A 19,334-nucleotide genomic window follows, 5' to 3' on the forward strand; every position below is an offset into this window, starting at 1 on the left:
AGAGCACCATGAGTGCTCGTAAAGCCGTGCCAGGGGTCCTGTAATGACCTCAGCCAATTCCCTCAGTACTCTAGGGTGGAGATTGTCTGAACCAGCTGATTTGATTACATCCAGTCCTTCCAGAAGTTCCCTAACTAGTTCCTCACTAACCCTTGGCCTAGGTGCGCCTCCCCTGGGATCTAAGGGGGGCCCAGAGAGGGGGTGACCGTTCCGGTCCCTGCTTAGGAAAATGGAGGTAAAGAAATTGTTAAATATGTTGGCTTTGTCACCTGGTGTAATGACCAAATTTCCTAATGTGTCCTGCAGGGGCCCCACATTACCTGGAACCTTCTTTTTACCCCCTATGTATTTAAAAAAGGACTTCTTGTTGTCCTTAACCTGGAAAGCTAGTCCCAGTTCCATCTCTACCTTGGCCTTCCTGACTGCCCCCCTACATCCCCGAGCAACTGCAGTATAGTCCTCCCTGGTGATGGCCCCTCCCTTCCATTGGGTGTACACCTCCCTTTTTGCTAGGAGACATTCCCAGATGCTTTTGGTGAGCCATGGGGGCTTATGTGCCCTCCTGCTCTGGGGCTTCTCGCTGCCCCCCCTCCCTCTGGGGCTTCCCACTGCCCTCCTCGCTCTGGGGCTTCCTGCTGCCCCCTTGTTCTGGGGCTGGGGCCAATGCACCCCAAATTGCTGCGCCCTCTCTGGTGCCAAGGTCCCCACATCACTGGGGATCCCCTATGAGGCCTCCTCCAACCCCTAATAGCCTCATCCGGTCCTCCGGTGTTATAAAACTACAAACAGAAAACTCAAGCCCCTGGGCTATAACATAAAATCTAAGCCGTCTGGCTAACCATCCTTCAATCCCTACCAGGGAATCCTCCACCCCGTAATGGCAAACAGGAGCTGCTTGTGCCGTCAGGCTTCTCCACTCCGCTTGCTCTGGCAGAGCTCCTTCTCCCTGGGCTGCCAGTGGAGAACTGCCCTCCTAGTTTCATAGGTTCTAGGGTCAGAAGGGACCTGAGCAGAGCATCGAGTCCGACCCCCTGCCATGGCAGGAAAGAGTACTGGGGTCAAGCGACCCCAGCAAGGTGTACATCTAGCCTCCTCTTAAAGACCCCCAGGGTAGAAGCCCGCACCTCTTCTCTTGGAAGTTGGTTCCTGGCCTTACCCCTGGAGTTTATATATGCCAGGCTCTGCTCCTTTCTGTCAGCTGACTCCCCAGTGGTTGCCCTAGCAACCCACACCTGTGCCTCTGCTCTGAGAGTAGCAGGCACCTTAGTGGCCTGCTACAGATACACACACTGGGCATTCAGTGGCCATGTGCTCTGGCCATAGCAGCTAAGGGCCAGACTCCATTCTCAGTTACAGCAGCATACATACGAAGTAGCTGCAATGAAGTCAGAGTTACTCCAGGTCTACACTGATGTAATAAGGCTGAAGCTGGCCCAAGAAAGCTCCTTGTAAAGGATAGAGTGGCATGTCCACCGCAGACTTGGGCTTGGGGATCCACAGCCAGGAGGGCCCCAACCTCCTCCTGAAGGCCCTGGACACATTCACGTCATTGTGGATTTAGGCCTTGCATTCTGGAAGCAGACACAAGGCAGCAGATAACGCAGACAACTGAAGGGTGAAGAGAGCAAACCAGGGCGGTCCTACTTTAATTTATGCCTACACCATCCCTAATGCCCTAATGCTGCTGGAGGCAATTCATACCTGGTGCAACCCACTCCCACTGATCTTAGGGAGAGCTGAAGTCTCTTTCAGCCCTGTACTGTCTACCCTCCAGAATGCTGGTGGAATCTGTACTTATTTTGCATAACCATTGAATGAGACAACAATGCTGGTTCTACGGGATGGCTAGTTCCACGTCCCTCCTGATCATCGATTCCCAGGATCAGCTGATTTTTTCTGTTACCTACAGCCTTGTCCAACTGGGGAGACACCCCTGCCTCAGTGACATTACTTCTGAGTTACTCTAGGGAAAGAGAAGTGAGAGTGCATACCACAGCCCTGCTAGGCCTGCCACACAAACCAATACCCTTGGGGACATGGTAGAGTGGGGTTTAGTGGGCAGAGAACAAGGGAGGTTTCAGAAATGCTGCTGAGAGGCTGGGCAGTGACAGTGTCTTGTCCCCCTACCCCAGCACTTCCCACAGGCATCTTTAGCTGAGGATGAAGTCCTCCAAAGCTATTGCTAGCCACCATCCCATCCACACTAATTAATATTTGCTTCTGTATGCCTATCCAGTCTGCAGGACCAGTCCCTATGCAGTGCTTGCAGCATATGTTCATGCCTGTTCCCAGGATCTGGATGTCGAAGCAGGAGAGGCCACTTAGGGACAGATCACATTCTGCTGCCCGTCACTGTGGGAGTTTACCCCAGCCCAAGGGGAAGGTGGGGGGAGCTGACATGCTCAGTTAGCTTAATGGATAAGTGGTAGTGTTCCCCTGTCCCCACCCCACAGACACACACTCCTTTCGAAATCTAGGAGGGGGTGAGAGGAGAAGAGCCCCCAGCTGTTAATTTGCACTAATAGACTCAAATCTGACAGATGAACAGCTCAGCTCTGTACTTAGTGAAAGGTTCCCTGAGGGCTGCTGGGATTTATCAGGGTTGCTAGAGGTCCCCATGCTTAGCTAGGATTAGACTAGAACTCACCTAGCAGCCTGGCTCTTTGCTCAGGGTTGTGGGGAGGGGTTTGTCTCCCTTGTCTGTATTTGGTTTCTCTAGGGAAACCCAGAAGATAATTCAGTAACCCAATGAGTTTCAGTTGAATTCAACAGCCTTCCCCCCACCCTTTGCCCCTGCCCCTCTGCTTTTCTTCTTTCAGATCCGGAAGAGGAGCAAAGCGTGTCGGGGGGGCCTGTGGGAGAATGATGAACTGGTGTCCATCAATGGGAAGCCCTGCACTGGCCTCTCCCATGCCAGCGCCATGCAGATCATTGACTCCTCCAATGGCACCTTGCACATCTGCGTGAAAAGGTAAAAGCCATGCTCTTGGGCTTGGGGCAGGGACAGGAGCAGGGCACCACACACTGCAGCACAGATCTATTCTGCTCAGCACCTGTCATGCCTCTTTCACATAACACAAGGCAGGGAGCCAGGCTAGTGTGCCCCAGTGCTCTGGGGCATGGCAGGATGGTAGGAAATCAAGATTAGTGGAGGGCTTCCATGCAACAGCTGTGCAGGCACCTAGGACTTCCATGCTATCTACATGCTGCCTCTTCCTAGGACCTAGGACTTCCCTGCTATCTTCCGTGAATCTACATGCTGCAACCCAGTCACACAGCACAGCAACAGCAGGAAATAAACCTAGCTCCTACCTCTTGAGCCAAAGAAAGATCTCTCTTAGTTGCTAAGGGACTCCAAGTCATAAATGAGCCATTATGCCTCCATCCCATAGCATGCAGTGTTTCATTACAGTGATTAATGACCTCAGGGACACTGCTCCGCTTGGGATAAGGCAAGTGTTGTGTACAACTGGAATAGTTACAATAAAGGAAAGAGTAAAGTAGTGACGATCCTGGGGGTGTTATTTATAGCATGTCACAATACTAGAGTGTGAACAGACCTATCAAGAGGTAATAGGTGTATGCCCAGGTATGTCCCTCTGTCCAGCATAATTTCTTGCTGACTGAGGCCCTGACCTAGCAAAGCACTGAAGCACAGGCCTAACTTTAAGCACGAGTAGCTCCTGTGTGACAAAAGTTAAACTAGGGTGTTTATACACATGCTTGGGGGGGTGGGGGGCACTTTAATTAAAGCAGCTCCGAGAGCCACTCTAATTAAAGCTCCCAGAGCATCTCATGTATCAGTGTCCCTGTGCTTCACAATGGCAGGAGGGGCATTTCATCTAAAGCTCATCACTGGAGCCTGCTGGAGTGCAGTAATTACCACGCTCCAGCAGAATTGATTAATCGTGTCTGCTCCAACCTGCTGTAATTACAGTACATCAGAGAAGCTTCCTGCTCGTGTATAGGTACCCCTAGGCTAATGCCTTAGGGTTGATTTGGTCAGCCCAGGCACAGGAATAAAGCGTGTTGTGGGAGATGGCGAAGACTTGTTAGGCCCCATCTAATGTATTTTCCTGCAACTGCAGAATTGTCTCCTGCCATGCACCAGCCTGCACAAGGCACTGGGAAATGTCCCAGGCAATGGGGTTTCTGCAGTGTTGAAGTGAGAGAATATCTGGTTCCTGGACAAGGGTGAGAAAGAGCTACTGATCCCCTGTGAAGTGGGACCTAAAGAGGCGGTGCTTAGAGAGAAAAGAAGGGGAAAATGAAGTTCACCTCATCCAACATTACTAAGTGAATCTACACCTGGTTGTAGTGAGCCAGTGCTTGCAGCAATTGTGGTGCACTCATTCAAGGCTTTGGGCTCCTGGCAGTGATTCAGAGTGATAACAGAGGCCTGCAAAAGGCATTTAGAATAGTACTGATCCCCCTCTAGGCCTTATCTCACTACACCAGCCTGCATTTCAGTGAGCCAAAATCAACACCCTTATAATTAGCTAAGTGGCACTGGCAAGTTCCTCTCAGGGTATGTGGATCAGCTGGTTGGAGCAGCATTAGATGGCTTTGGGATAGCATAACCATCTGGCCATGTCCCGTGCAACAGAGGGACTCACCAAATGCTACTGCTTATTATAACTCTAGTTCCTGAGGCATATTTATAGTCTTGCATGGTGCAGCATTCATTTCCTGTGCAATGAGTGCAGAGTGTACGTGTGCTGGTGGGGAGGGTGAGGAAAGAGAGTGATTGGGTAGGAAGAGGGGTATTACCCTCCACACAGTAACACTTTGCACTTCTCTGGTCTAACAGTTAAAGAAAAAGTCTTGGAGGCAGGACTCATCTGTCACTCTGCCTCTAACAGCAAGCCATAAAAATAAGTGTTTCTTTAAGAAATAAGGAGTGGAAGGAAGGAATTAATGCAACTGTTAGCCCTTTAGTTTTAGGATAGAGGGACTTGAGAGTAGGAGGGGAGAGGAGATTTGTGTAGCCAGAAGCAGGAAGAGAAGTGGTTCACACAATCACAAATTGGACAGAAGGAAATTCAAATGACTGCAAAGGATGGGGACTGTCTCTTAAGATCCATACAACAAAAATGTTTGAGAACCGCCAAACCTGAAGCTTCCCAACAAAGCAAGCTCTCCCTCCACCTGAGCCCTTTCAGTTTCCCTCCCACGATCTCTTTTTTATGATTTGCACCCATAGTTTAATTAGAGAATTGGAAAGAACCCCCAAGGCCCTGTGCCTAATGCATTAGCTAGGTGGCACTACATGCTTTTTGTGGTGCTGTAGGAGCCTGGCTGTTGACTACAAGTGTCTGGGAGGAAACAGGCTTTTCAGCTTCTGGTACTATTGCTTTAAATTGCAGTACATCATCATAATACTTGGTGCTCCGTCTCCTTCCCTATCCTCTGGAGATGATGGAGCACACCACAGCCTCCATGCCATCTGCCATCAATGTTAACACCTTCCATATCATCATTAGGGCAGTGAGGGTACACATTTCAGTAGGACCCAACAATTATTGAGCCCAAATCCCATTTTTATTCAGGCATTTAGAATTGTTTATGAGATTCACCTGAAGGCCCTAAGTCACTGTGGACACAGGATTTTGACTTTTAAGACACTTGGGTACTAATAACAATTTTTTCTTATAGCAACATTGCCACTTAAAGTATTCAGTTAATTCAAGCATCAATGTATATTTCTTAAACCATGCCATGTAGAAGAGGAGATGCCCCTGCACCCAGCATTTGCAATGTGGGTACAGGCTGAGAAAGGGTCACCACCTCCATTGCTGGTATTGCAGTGGTCATGCCTCTGACTAGATAGCAGCTATCAGAGCTTGATTTTTCAAGCTCTTCTTTTTTTGGAATATGAAACTCAGTCTTTTTTAATCACCTTTCCCCAGAATAAGGGCTGAGTCTCCAAAGCCCAGCTCAGTGCATACTTGTCTCTAATCAGAGTTTAGACACATCAGGTTTTAGATAATAAGAACTGCAGGATTTGTCCCCCATGAGAACCCCTAGGCCATGTCAGAAAATCCTTCCTCAGCCTTTCAGTCTCAAAACTTCCACTAAGATTTTGCCTGACTAGAGACTTCAGGAATGGCTCTTGGCATACAGAGACAAAAGTTAAAGACTACATGATTCTTTCCAAGCCTAAGTTGTGCTGGAGAGTGGAGGAGGAAGAGCACTGCCCAAAAATGCAGCCTCAAGACAAACTGTCTTTGGAATCATGATAACCCTCAAGGTCTAGGGCAGGGGAGAGAAAGCTGCCACCTGCTACTCCTATAGAGCAGACATAGCTGATCAAGCACAGCCAAGCTAGGCATCAGAATGATGGACCATGACCTGTACTGTCTCCACCCTAGGACACAAATCTAGCTAACCCCCTAGTATCAGAGAGAAAGGCAAATATCACTCCTGACTGGGGCCTACACACACCCATGCAGAAGGTGCCAATGCCCTTGACCCACTGTACCTATATTAAAGTCACTTGCCTATAGGTCTCCAAGAGGAGGGAGTCATCTCTCCTTTCTGACAAGCAGAGTTGTATCCACCAAGTCTGGGCCAGTTTCTCCTCGGCACTGTATCTCTGGTTGCCATATACACTTATGAGAGTCGTTTGAAAGCACCATAGTTCCAATGCCTGATTTGGGGTTCCAGCATAAGTCAAAGCAGTTTCAAAGCAGCCCTACAATGTCCACTTACTAACAGCTCTCAGGGAACATTCCAGCTAGGAAAAGCAGGAGCATAATACCCTGTCTCCTGCAGGGTAGTCTGGTAGGGAGAGATTTCCTTTACAGGCTGTTTGCCAGATAGGGATTCCACCTAGCCCAGAAGAAAAGACTGGAAAGTTTGTAAGTGGCTTTGGGGCTTGTTTGTATTATTGGATAATCTGATTTTGTAGTGTTTTAAAATCATTTTGCATAGGGATTAAGGACTGGACAGGGGAGAGTGGCTATAGTGTCTTACTGTGGCCCTGGAGGCATGGGCTGAATCTTGCTCTAGACTTGTGCTAGAGGTTGCCCCCAGTTGACCCAGTTCTAATTTAAGGCTGGGGGTGCAAAGTCAGCCAGATGTGAGACTGGTCACATTGCTCCCTCATGTACTGATGGCTGTAGACACTAGGGTGCTGTGACCATGTGGGCCTGATGAGTTTCAAGGCTTAGGCAGCCCTTTGACTTAAGGACTGGAGAAGAGGGCCAGAATGGTGAAGCTTAGGTCACCTATTCCTCCCCTGGGCTGTGGGCATCCCTTCACACCCTGGGAACCTTCTGCCAAGCTCTCACGTCAACCAAACTTCACCAGTGCACTCTTTTTTCTCTCCATAGGGCAACTGGTGGAGACCAGGCTGCCGCACGACTCCTGCGCTCCCCTTCCCCTGGAAAGCCACGGGTGCTCTCCCCTACCTCCCCAGTCAGCCCCACGCCCCAGCTGCTCAGTCCAGAGCCAGCAGGTGCCCCAACCACCACACCACATGAGCAGCAGCGGATGAGGCTACAGCAGCTGGAGAGCATGACTTCGCCCCCAGACAGCGAGGCATACTATGGTGAGACAGATAGCGATGCTGACAACATTGCTCAGGAGAAACAACGGCGGGCCCGAAAAAAGACCCCTCGCTCCCCACCAGGGGGCTCCAACAACAAGGTGGATGCACCACAGGATGAGGTTTCCCTCTCTGAGCAGAGCGGCTATGACAGCACCCCTGAGGCTGCGGTGCAGGAGGGTGAAGGAACTGAGAATGTGAGTGGGGTGGCCAAGAGAGAGATCGTGTACCAGCCTGGCAGCCGCACAGAGACCCCCTTCTCGGAGAGTGAGGTGCTGCTGCAGCTGCCTACGCCAGAGGGAAAGGAAGCATACTCAGAGGCCATGCTCCTGCCCCATGCCACCAAGACCATCCGAGCTGAGCGCCATCTCATCCCCATGGTGGGGCCAGTGGAACACCCAGTAGATGAAGATCTAACCACCACCTATGTTGAGAAAGCCAAACAAGCCAGTAAGTGCCCCTGGACAAACCTCTTCCTTGCTTCCCACTCATCCTAACTCCCCATTTGATCGGATCACCCTGTTTAAAGTCCCACCACTGATATCACTCAGCAAACTGTGGGATTCTATTTACCTAGCTTAGAAAGATGCTGGGCCAGGCCAGCTAGGCAGAGATTGGACCATGTAGGTCAGGAGGGCCAAGGCTTTCTCCCTGTGGACACCTGTCTGCTCCATCACAAGTTATGGAAAGAGCTCAGGAGTCTAGAACTGAAACATAAAAACTGGCCCAACTGCTCCTGCAGCCCAGTGATATCTGCTGGCTACAAGAGAGATATCACTGCTTATTAGAATGGCTTGGGTTGAAAGAGCCCCATTCATTTTCTAACCTTTCTGTGTCCAAGCCAAGGGGCTCCAGCACAGCTCAACTTTCTCTACCACATAGTTCCTGAGAAGTGAGCAGCGAGATGATCTACACAATAGGACCACCCCAAATATTATTATTAGCAGCATATTTCTTATTGGCACTGTCCCTTCCACTTTGTTAAGTTCAGGAGAAACCTGTCTGCTTTTTTCCCCACGTTTGGAGGGTGATTTCTATGCAGCTTTCTTTCTATCAGGAGGAATGTGCCTATGTACATGGGACGGAGCTAGTCAGCTCCAGTAGAAGAGTTTGTTGCCCTTGCCTAGTCAGCCCAGGGCTCCCAATAAGAAGATACAGGGACTGGAGGAAAGTAAATCTAAGTAAGCTGTTAGTGCCTGTGAGGGGAACTGCATCCCTAGGAAACAGGGATGAAGCACCAGAAAAACACCAGAGAAAGCAACTCTTCGTGGGTACCTGGGAGGTACCCTAGAAGGGACCCAATGGGAGTTTTGTATCCTGAACTTCTGTGGCTCTAGGATTCCTTTTCCTTTCTGCTTTTCCTTCCCTGGCATCACACAGTAAACCTCACAGCTGCTCAGGTTCGTGGAAGTCATGGCCAGAACACATCTTAGCTGTGATCATGTCTGAGCCTCATGCTGGCTCTCCCATCTTCCAGTGCTGTTTCTGAACTTTAACATAGGCAGTGCCTCTATGATCTCACTGGTAGCTGCTTCACCGAGACTCTCTCCAAGAGGATGTATCTCTGAATAGCAAACCCAACCCAGCTGTTAGTTAAGTCTTATTTAAAGCCATCACATTTGCATTTCATTGTCTGTTCTCCCTCCCCTTCCTTCTATCCTTTCCTCATAAATTTGCAGAGAGACGTTACAGGCCAGGAAAAATCTAGTACCCGACTCCCAGTCCCCTTTTCTGACCATAAGACATGCTCCTTCCAAAGCTAACAGGAGCTGCAAGACAATGGCTTTAGCTTGTGCTTTTCTCCCTTCCCAGGCATGAACCTCCCTGGTCGCTGGGAAATTTTGGGAAATGCTTCCAAATCAAATCTCATTCCTCCCAGAAGGGCACTGAGGCACTGTTCCCCCTGTGTGCCACACTGCAGATACAGTCCAGCTCTTTGCCCTCAAACCCAATTTGGCAGTGCTATTAGCCTGGTTGCTGGGTCTGTTTGCTCCCCAGCCGGCTGAGAACTCACTGCCCCTCGGACAGCAGCAAAACTGACACTCGCAGCCTCCCTGTGGTTTGAGCTATTTTTTCCCCTTTAAATAAGGTACAAGCATGAGATGAATGCTGAGAAAGGCACATCCAGCTGCTCTTTGCCACCTGATAAGTCTGGGCACTGAGTGAGCAATTGCTTTACATCAGGGCTTATTTCCATGGACAGAGTCAGCACAGATGGCTCCCAGGAGAGCCACCTCTTTAATACAAAGCATTTTTTGGTGACAGAATAATATCCTGTGGCAGAAGCTGATGTAACCACATTGCAAGCTAGACCAAGGGTTCCTAGAACCACTACAGCCTGAGCTAATCATTTACTTTCCTAATATACTCCCTTTTGAATTAAGCAGGTCAGGTTTCTGTCAGGTGCCCTGATGTATGAGCTCTCAGAATGGCTTCCCAAGGTGACAGCACTCCATGGCATACCACATAGCTAACACAGCCTTCCCTGGCTTTCCAGCGGGAAAGGAAGGCAGGCATTCATGCTCTCTTTTGGCCATAGTGCAATGGAAAATAAGCTACAAATGACAATAAATAGTACGGGGGGAGGGGAGGACAAGAAGGACAAACATGCCACATGAGGGAGAGAGAGAGAAAGAGAAAAGCTCTTACACCTAAGATAAACACATGCTGCTGTTCATGGGTTTGAATGAACTGTGGTCTATGCCAGCTTCTGTAGGGAGCCTGTCTGGAGAGCAGGTGTGAGAACACAAGGTGAATACAGCTCCCCCCCCCCAAGGGTGCTGCCAGAAGGTTGAGGACCAGCCAGTGTAGTCCCAAATTGATGCAGTCATGGTACAACGATGCTGTGGCCCATCTGCTGTCTCCAGGTGACTAGTGCAGGGACAGTCTAGGAGGCTCTATGCTTCTTCAGAGCTATACAGTGGGTCTCTGGGGTGTTTTCAAGCCCTGGGAATAACTAGAATCATTCCCCTCTGCTCTAAAATCCATCTTTAACCAGGGTCATCTCTTCTGTCTTCTCAATCATGTCTTTAGAACACAGTCTCTTATTTTCAGGATTCATTATACATGTTCTCAGAGGTAGAACGTATCCCATTTTCCCCTCACAGAAATGCAGGAGACAAGCAGACCAGTTCAGGGCTCTGGTCCCAGGTTGTTATCTCCTGCAGGAATTTGAATCAGTGCAGAAGTGCTTCAAAATATCTCAATTTAAACTGACCCACTGGATTATTTTTGGTGCCTGGGAGTAGAGGCAATCCATGTATGGTGGAGAAGAAGAGGAAACTTCCTTCTCTGCTTTATGTGGGCCCAGCTGCCTGTACAGGTTCAGCAGAGGGACCGCATCCCAGCTTGGAAAAGGAAGCCCCTTTATTTTAAGCCTGATGCATAGGCTGCATTGCTCGATGTGGTAGGATGCTTATAAATAAATGTCATATTCATTGAAGCATGTGAGCTGTCTCCCAGTTCAGATGGTGAATGCTATTGCTGCTCTCAGCCCGCTGGAAGGTGTGGGCACAGCAGGGGCTACAAAGAAATGGAGCATTGGGACATCACTTTGAACCTTTTGCACTAAAACCTTCATTTTGCCCTTGGCAGGGGCAGCCTTAGAAGCTACAACACTTTGATGATCACAGCTGAATGTCACTAGATTCTGGGATGCCCAAGGGGGCAGGGTTGGGGGTAAGGATTAATTAAGAGTCCTTCCAGTTCTGGTCTTGACTGTTATAGGTGGGAGAGGTATGACAAGGGAGGCATTCAGTCATCGATTACTGTCTGTCCCATGGGAATCATGTCCCATGAGGTCTGCTTCTAGCAGCATTGTGCATGGGCGACTGGTCCCTCCCAAGTCTGGGAGGGCACCAGATTGCCGATGAGATTGCTGATCTCAGGGGGTGCACGTGCACCCACGTGTGCCCCCTACGCATTGCTAATATCATGGTGCAATGACAGGCAGGGACCTTTGTTTCATGCTGCCCCACAGACAGGCAACCACCTCCCTGCTTTAATCACGAGCAAGGTGTGGGATCTCACTTAGGCCCATATTTGCTGGGGATTGTTACTGCTTCCCCCAGGGAGGTCAAGAGGTTTACCGCTTGTAAGCAAGCATGGATTTGCCTTACCTTAAGGAACTGTCACTTAATATGAACAGTTAACTTTCATTGTCTTGGATCTTTGCAGGTTAGAATGAGGCCATTACAGAGATGACAGTGAGATAATTACCCAGTTTTATTTGAGCTTGTGTAACATGAAGCTTGTGCTTGTGTCTTTGGTTGATGATTTCCTTCTGGCCTGGGACAGAGGTCATGTGCCAGGATGCTTCTTTTGTGGGTTGGGCAGACTGATCAGGAGCTGTTTTCTTACTCTCCTGGAAGGCCTAGTCAGAGTGCATGGAGTCACTCTTCAGTGGTTCCATTCACTAATGGCAGGAGAAAATATTATCTGTGGGGGCTCAGGAGTGCATGGTGGGGGATCTGGGCATGGTACTGTGGCAGTGGTACTGGAGCAGTGGAGCCACACAGGTGGCTGCACACCAAGTGGCACTGTGCACTGTGGGATGGTGGCACTGTGGTGCTGCCATTGTTGCTGGCCGGTGCAAAATTAGTTTGGGGGAGCTAAGCCCTGTTAGCCCTGGCCTTCCACTGCCTATCTGCCATTTACTCTTTTCTTACTGATTTTACAGTATTCCTGGCTAATGGCTCATCCTCTTCTGGGGCTTTCATCTATGAGATCCCACAACTTTCCCACTTGGCATCCTTCTTGTTCACCATGTGTCAGCTCTTCCTGGGGTGAGGTAGAGGTATTGTGAACTGAAGCACTCTCAATAGATTTCTGAGAATCTGGTTTATATCTGACCCATAACCCACAGGCTTTTCCAGAACCTCACGAAGAGACAGACTTGGATGAGTGTGCCCTGGCTCAAGATAAATCCAGATAGATGTGATACTCTTGGGCAGAGGAAAGTACTGTGAGCATCTTGAGTTGTTAGGAGGCTGATCCTGGTACTAGGAGATATGGCTGCCCTTCATCTCAGAGGTGTCCAGTCTCAAACTCCTAGGTTGTAATAAGGTCCTGAAAAGTCTTTAGCTTTCAGTTTTCCTTGGCCTGGTCCTTGCTGCAGTTTTCCAAACCTTTGTCACTTCCAGGCTGTGAATTTTTTGTACTGCAATTAGAATCATGCATAGAGACTATCAGTGGATCCACTCAGTGTGGAATACAGCTGCCTGCCCTGTGGGTGCAAGCATGTCTTTATAGAGGTTTGTGCACAGTGGTGGTTTTCATTTCTATTCCCTTTGCCACTCAAGGTGCAGGAGTCCAACTTGTTCACAGACTGTTTTGCTCCCTGTGCTCCACTGTAGCATTTATAATTAGACAAGTTTTTCTTGCAGCTGAGTCCTCTGGGTTTAAGGTCTAGTGTGGAGGCAGGTCATTCTCACTGGTGGGATTCTGAACTCACTGTCTCACCTCCTGCCTCAGTTTTCTCTGACAAAGAGCAACAGCACTTGCACTGACCTCAGTAGCACAGGATTGAGCCTAGGGCCCTTGCAGAGCTCAGGCATAATGAGTCTTATGCTGGCAAGATCACTTAAATAATTTAGTATATCTATGATTTGGACATAAGCCTGGGGAGGAATGTGGTTAGCTGGTGAGTAAAGGAGAAGTGAGTGGTTGGATTGAACTGGCATGTTGTCAGTTACTGGCTTCCTTCATCAGTCTATTTTGAACTGCTGAAGTACTCAGACATTAAGGTGACAGAAGCCTTAAAATAAATGTATTAATAAACCCCAGTCAGTAGTTCCTAGGTTCCAGGGGCTCTGGACCCAGTGAAAATCAAACCTACTGCAAATGTGAAATGTGAACGCAGTGAATGACCAATGTAGTTTCATTAGTGCTGAAAATGAAAAGACATCAGTGAAACTGATGGTACTAGAGCAAAGTTATAGGGCAATAATACATGGATGGGGCCCCACTGGGTCTTGAATACAACCAGGATGTGGGCAGTTGGGGCTTGTTCTTCGAGGATCACAATCCAGAGGATAAGGAACATACCAGGTCATGGAAATAAAGGTCCCAACTAGAGTCAGGAGCTGGCAGGTTAAGAGGCTGGGGTCTGTAAGAGGCCTAGACAGAGGCAATGGCTCTGGGTTGAACAACAAATCAGGGCAAATCAGAACAGGAAGTATGGATCCAGATGGCCAGATGGAAATCACTATCCAGAGGGTCTGAGGCAGGCAGCTATAACTAGACAAGACCAGGACATAGTTTCATAGTTTCTAGGGTTGGAAGGGACCTGAGCAGATCATCTAGTCCGACCTCCTGCCATGGCAGGAAGAGCACTGGGGTCAAATGACCCCAGTAAGGTGGTCAGCCAACCTCCTCTTAAAAACCCCCAGGGTGGGAGCCTGCACCACCTCACTTGGAAGCTGGTTCCAGACTCTAGCCGCCCTGACCGTGAAGTAGCGCCTCCTGATGTCCAACTTAAACCTTCCCTCCGCCAGCTTGTGACCATTGTTCCTGGTCACTCCTTGCGGCGCTCGGGGGAACAGGGACTCCCCCAGCGCCTGCTGATCCCCCCTAACCAGTTTATAACAGGCCACAAGATCCCCCCTCAGCCTTCTCTTTTGAAGGCTGAACAGGTTCAGGTCCCGCAACCTTTCCTCATAGGACCTACCCTGCTGTCCCTTGATCATACGAGTGGCCCTCCTCTGGACCCTCTCGATGCTGTCCACATCCCTCTTAAAGTGCGGCGCCCAGAACTGGACGCAGTACTCCAGCTGCGGCCTGACCAGTGCCGCATAGAGGGGGAGGATCACCTCCTTGGACCTGCTCGAGATGCATCTGTGGATGCACGACAAGGTGCAGTTGGCCTTCCTAGCCGCCTCCCCACATTGCCGACTCATGTTCATCTTGGAGTCAATAATGACTCCCAGATCCTTTTCCACCTCCGTGCTGACAAGAGGGGAGTTCCCCAGCCTGTATGTATGGTGCCGATTGTTCCTCCCCAGGTGCATCACCTTACACTTGTCCGTGTTAAACCCCATCCTGTTCTCCTCTGCCCATCCTTGTAACCTATCTAGGTCTAACTGTAGCCTGTTGCTCCCCTCAATTGTGCCCACTTCCCCCCACATCTTAGTGTCATCAGCAAACTTGAACAGGGTGCTTTGCACCCCCTCGTCCAAATCGCTGATGAAGATATTGAACAGTGCAGGCCCAAGGACCGAGCCCTGTGGGACCCCACTTCCCACGTCCTTCCAGGTCGAGAAGGACCCATCCACTACCACCCTCAGTGATGACATGAGTGATCACTGCTCACCAAACTAAGCTACAAGACAACTGTCAGAAGACAAAGGGCTGGGCTGGAGTCAGGAGCATAGGGAGGGTGTGTGTGAGTGAGTGAGTGACAAGGGATAGGGAACCAAAAACAAAGAGTTAGACTCTCAAGACTGGCCAGAGTGGAATCTATTCTATTAAGGAACCTAACGGGCAGTGGAAGAGTGTCTGCTTATAAGAAGGGAGCCATGCCCATGCAAAGGGCCACCTGGGTTACTTAGGTTGCTGGCAGCCAGGCTCACTCAGGTAACCAGAGCCAGTTTGGGGCAATTTAGCCTGCAGGTTTCTCTGGCTCCTGACAGCAACAGGCTAGGTGGCTAAAGAACTTTTCTGGGCACAAATATGTTGACTTCAATAAGACACTTGATATGGTTCCACATGACATTCCCAGAGGTCAGCTAGAGAAATGTGGCTTTGGTGGAACTACTGTAAGATGGCTACACAATCAACTAAAAATAGAATAGAGAGCATAGTTATTAATATCTCACAACATGGAGCTGAGAAGGAATTTTAGCTGGAGGCTTGCTGCAGTCTGCTCTATGTCTAACAGTTTCCTTCCTTGTGGCTCTAGGACAGTGGTTTCCAAACTGTGGTCCACAGACTGTGTCCAAGGGGTCCACAAAAAATGATTATGATCAGTCAAAAGTATGTGAATACCCATGCTTACAAGTCAAAGGGATCTGCACCTCTGTTTGCAATTGTTTAGGGGTCCACAAATGAAAAAAGTTTGAAAACCACTGCACTAGGACACTAATCTATGTCCAGCACATGCCCTCTTCTCATCAACTTTATATGACTGCAGAAAAGAGAAGGATTTCTTTAAGAAAGTGAAGTTATATGTCAGCAGTTCCCCTCTTCTCCCAATGAATCTTGTCCTTCCTGTTTGTTAGACTGAGACCATGAGGGCAGGGACTAACCTTATTTATGTCTTGTGTAGTCCTCAGTCCATTGTGAATAAAAAGCAATAAATAACAATACTCATTATTTCAATGAATGGCTCAGAGGATGTAGCAGAGGTTGTGGTGTATTCATCAATCTACAAATGATACAAAGCATAAAAGGAACATACCATTTGTTCTGAGAAGGCTAGGCTACTTAGAGTAGGAGCTTGAAAGATTGGAGAAATGGAGCGTTTGAACAAGCAGCATTTATTGCCCTTTCTTGCGCTGCAATATCATGCCTGTTTGGATGAGTGGGATTTCCAGACACTTTGAAAGTCTGGTGCATTAAACTAAAACTCTTCAGATGTAGTTTAGTTTGGCTTGCCAGGAATTAAAGCATTGCATCCATGGATTTGTTGCATGCGAACACAGAGGCACTCAAAGACATGTAGTGAGTCTCTTTGTCTACCAGGTGGTGCTGTGACATTTTTGTAGTTCACACCTTTGAATTGCTGCCACTTCGTTTTTTTCTTTTGCTGTGTGCTTGCTTCCTGTTCCCACAGCTGTGTGGCAGGGGAGCGGGGTTGGAGGCCCCAGGCTTGGGGGGCAGCACGGGACCATCCCACTCTTCTGCAGCGCCAGCCAGAGGCTGGGCTTAATTCATTCAAAAACCTAGTATAGGCAAACACTGATGCAATGCTCCAAAGCTTAATTCATATGAAAACCTAGTATGTGCAAACACTGATGCAACGCTCCAAAATAAACAAGTTTACATTTTACTAACCTACTTCACTGAATGAGGATTAAACCCTGTGACATGTACAGGCACTTATGGACTACAATCCATCCAATGACACAGGCAGATGCAAAGTAGCTGAGATTTAATCAAATGCTCAGCTGCAGACAGGGAGCATATACTAGCTGTAGTGCCACAGAGTAGGTGAAGGGGTTATAGTGGGAGACAAATAGAACATGAGTCAGTGAACTAGTGCAGTCACAAACAATGCAAAGGCCAGATTCACTGGTACATACTACTTGATCTCTGCTGCTCTGGTGATGCGAAGTGGCTACCACCCTCTCAAGAGGGACTACTACTGTGAAGACTAGTCTCAGGAGTCTACACAGGAGATACTGAATCCCTGAGTGCCATTCAATTCAACAAAACAAGATAACTTTGCTAAGCAAATGACCTCTCCCGCAGTGTTCAGGGCCCCCAAAGGAAACAGTTTCGTTAACATCTCTTAGCCTTGGATAGGGATGTTGCAGTTACCTCTCTTCTTACTGGCATTTGTTTACCTCTCTGTGAAGAAGGTTTGCCATGGTTTGTGAGTTCATGGCTGACAGTTTGGAAAGCATGTATTGATTTGGTTTGGTTTGTAGATGTGTCTTGCACCCTTTCTGAAAATCAGGTGGGGGTCTCCACCTGGGCTCTCAAAATCACCATTCACTTCTGAAAATTGTGCCCCTGACAGTATTAAAAGTCCAGTTTAGCAAAATACTTAAGTATGTACTTAACTTGAAATATATGTGTAAGTATCATTGACTTCAGTGGGATTTCAGCAGATGCTTAAGTGGTTGGCTGAATCAGAGTTTAAATCAGTAATGATACTCTATAAGCAAAGATTGCTTGTACATGGATGGAAATAACAGGAATGAGGAACATGCCCCAGAGTTATGCCATTTATTTTAAGAAAAGTATATATAAGTATATGTAAGTATATATAAGTCCTTTACTACTTGGATCTCCAACACTTGTCATGGCTGAATAGGCTAGCTTTTCAAAGAGAAATACACTGAAATCCAACAAAAACTTTTCAATATCTTATTGTGAAAGAACTTCAAATATAAGGGCCATGAGGTATGGCTGGCCTCTAATGCAGTGGTTTTTTACCTTTCTGAACTCAAAGCACCCCTCACTGGACTCGAGGCACCCCTTGAGTGGCACCCAATTTCAAAAAATGATTTATATATTACAGTACTGAAGAGGGCCAGGGCAGTGGGGGTGGGAGATTGTCCAGGAAGCTACAAGCCTGAGCCTGCACTTTTCAGCTCATCTCCTCACACCTTGCTTATCTGTGGCATCCTTAAAAGGATCTGGTGGCACCCTGGGGTGCTGTGGTACCTGGTTGAGAATCACGACTCTAATGACTGATTGTCTGCAATGTTAGTTATGGAAAGATGGCCCCATCTAGCAAAAGTAGCTGGAAAAATAGAATTCCAGTTAATCCCATGTGAAAGAAGAGGATTCCACAAGTCTTTCATCACATGGGAAGAGATTCTTTATCCTTATCTAAACAGTACACTAACTTGGGGAGATCGCTTCATAGAGCTTCCTTTAGTCATCTTTATCAATAAATGTTTCTGTTAAATTGAATTTGTGTCAGTAAGCCTCTAGTTCTACATATTGGATAAGCATGCTTGCTCAGGCTTTTTTCTAATTCATTCTTGTCCTGTCCTGCACAAATTTATTTCAGGAAGTAGTTCCACTGACTTCACAAAAGTAAAGAAAAGCACATGTATGTAATTCCACAAGATAAGGGTCTAATTGTACATGTCATTCCATAGGGAACATTGCTACAGGAATTTAGAGGGACAAAGAAGAGAGTTCTATAGAAATTAACCAAAAGATTTCTATAGCAATGGCCCCCAAAACATTTACTATGTGGTAGTAAGGCATATCCTTTCTTTGGAACTTGCAAACAATTGGGTTTGACGATGGTAGAAGATGATACCGCTGCTACAGAAACACAGACGTTTGTTTACATGATGTAAAAAATTATTATTCTCTATTAGGTTTTTTAGAACTCTTTTGGTTTTATAGAACTTTGTAGGTTTTATAGAACTCTTCCTGGATGTACAAGTATTGATTAAGGCAGAGGTAGAAACATCTTCATTACATCTCACTCTGAGGAGACAGTAACTGTGTTCTTTAGCTGCAGAAGGCTTATTCACTGCAAGAAGGCAGTGGCTAACGGATCCATGTCAGACCTTTCCTGTGGAGCCAAGACACTCACAGATATTTTGCCTATTTCCTCTTTGGCTGCTCTAAAGGGAAGATCACATGACAATGTCACTATCTTACCCACTATTCTGTGTCATACACTGGAAAAGTGTAGATGCTGAAAGAGAGAGTGGACTGGGTATGATTAAGGTTTTTTTCCACTGTTCCTCTCTCACTTGCAAACTCCAGCATAAGGTCTAGGAAGTTCTAATTTGGAGGCTGTACCCCTCACTCCCATTCTCAATAGCTACTTATGCTGCTTTCCTCCAAGAATTTGTCCAAACCCTTTTTGAATCTGGCTAAACTGTCAGCTTCCACAACATCTGGTGGCAACTCTGCACCCACCCCACTACCCATTCCCGAGTCCCCATGTCATTCTCTTAACACACTCATGTCTTGAATCACCCACCCTCTGTCCAGTGTTGGCATGTTGTACACACAGCTCTGTCTATGTCCTTGACTTCAGGAAGGTTGACTTTGACAAGCTCAGACCACGACCCCAGGGGACGGGAGTTCAGGATGAGTGGTTGCTCCTCAAGGGAGCAATCCTCAATGCACAAGCTAAATCTATTCCATC

General features: G+C 47.9%; 1 protein-coding gene across 1 annotated transcript in view; it reads left to right on the plus strand.

Annotated features, from left to right (window-relative positions):
• SYNPO2L (synaptopodin 2 like) overlaps window positions 1–19,334 on the plus strand; it is a 74,430-nt gene that overhangs the window by 43,309 nt on the left and 11,787 nt on the right. Inside the window, exons 2-3 of the mRNA XM_019502427.1 lie at window positions 2,820–2,971; window positions 7,335–7,999. Coding sequence (XP_019357972.1) covers window positions 2,820–2,971; window positions 7,335–7,999 — 817 coding nt within the window. The remainder of the gene's footprint in view (window positions 1–2,819; window positions 2,972–7,334; window positions 8,000–19,334) is intronic.

This window comes from Gavialis gangeticus, unplaced genomic scaffold (assembly GCF_001723915.1).
Source record: "Gavialis gangeticus isolate Ggan-Ray unplaced genomic scaffold, GavGan_comp1, whole genome shotgun sequence".
Lineage (NCBI taxonomy): Eukaryota > Metazoa > Chordata > Crocodylia > Gavialidae > Gavialis > Gavialis gangeticus.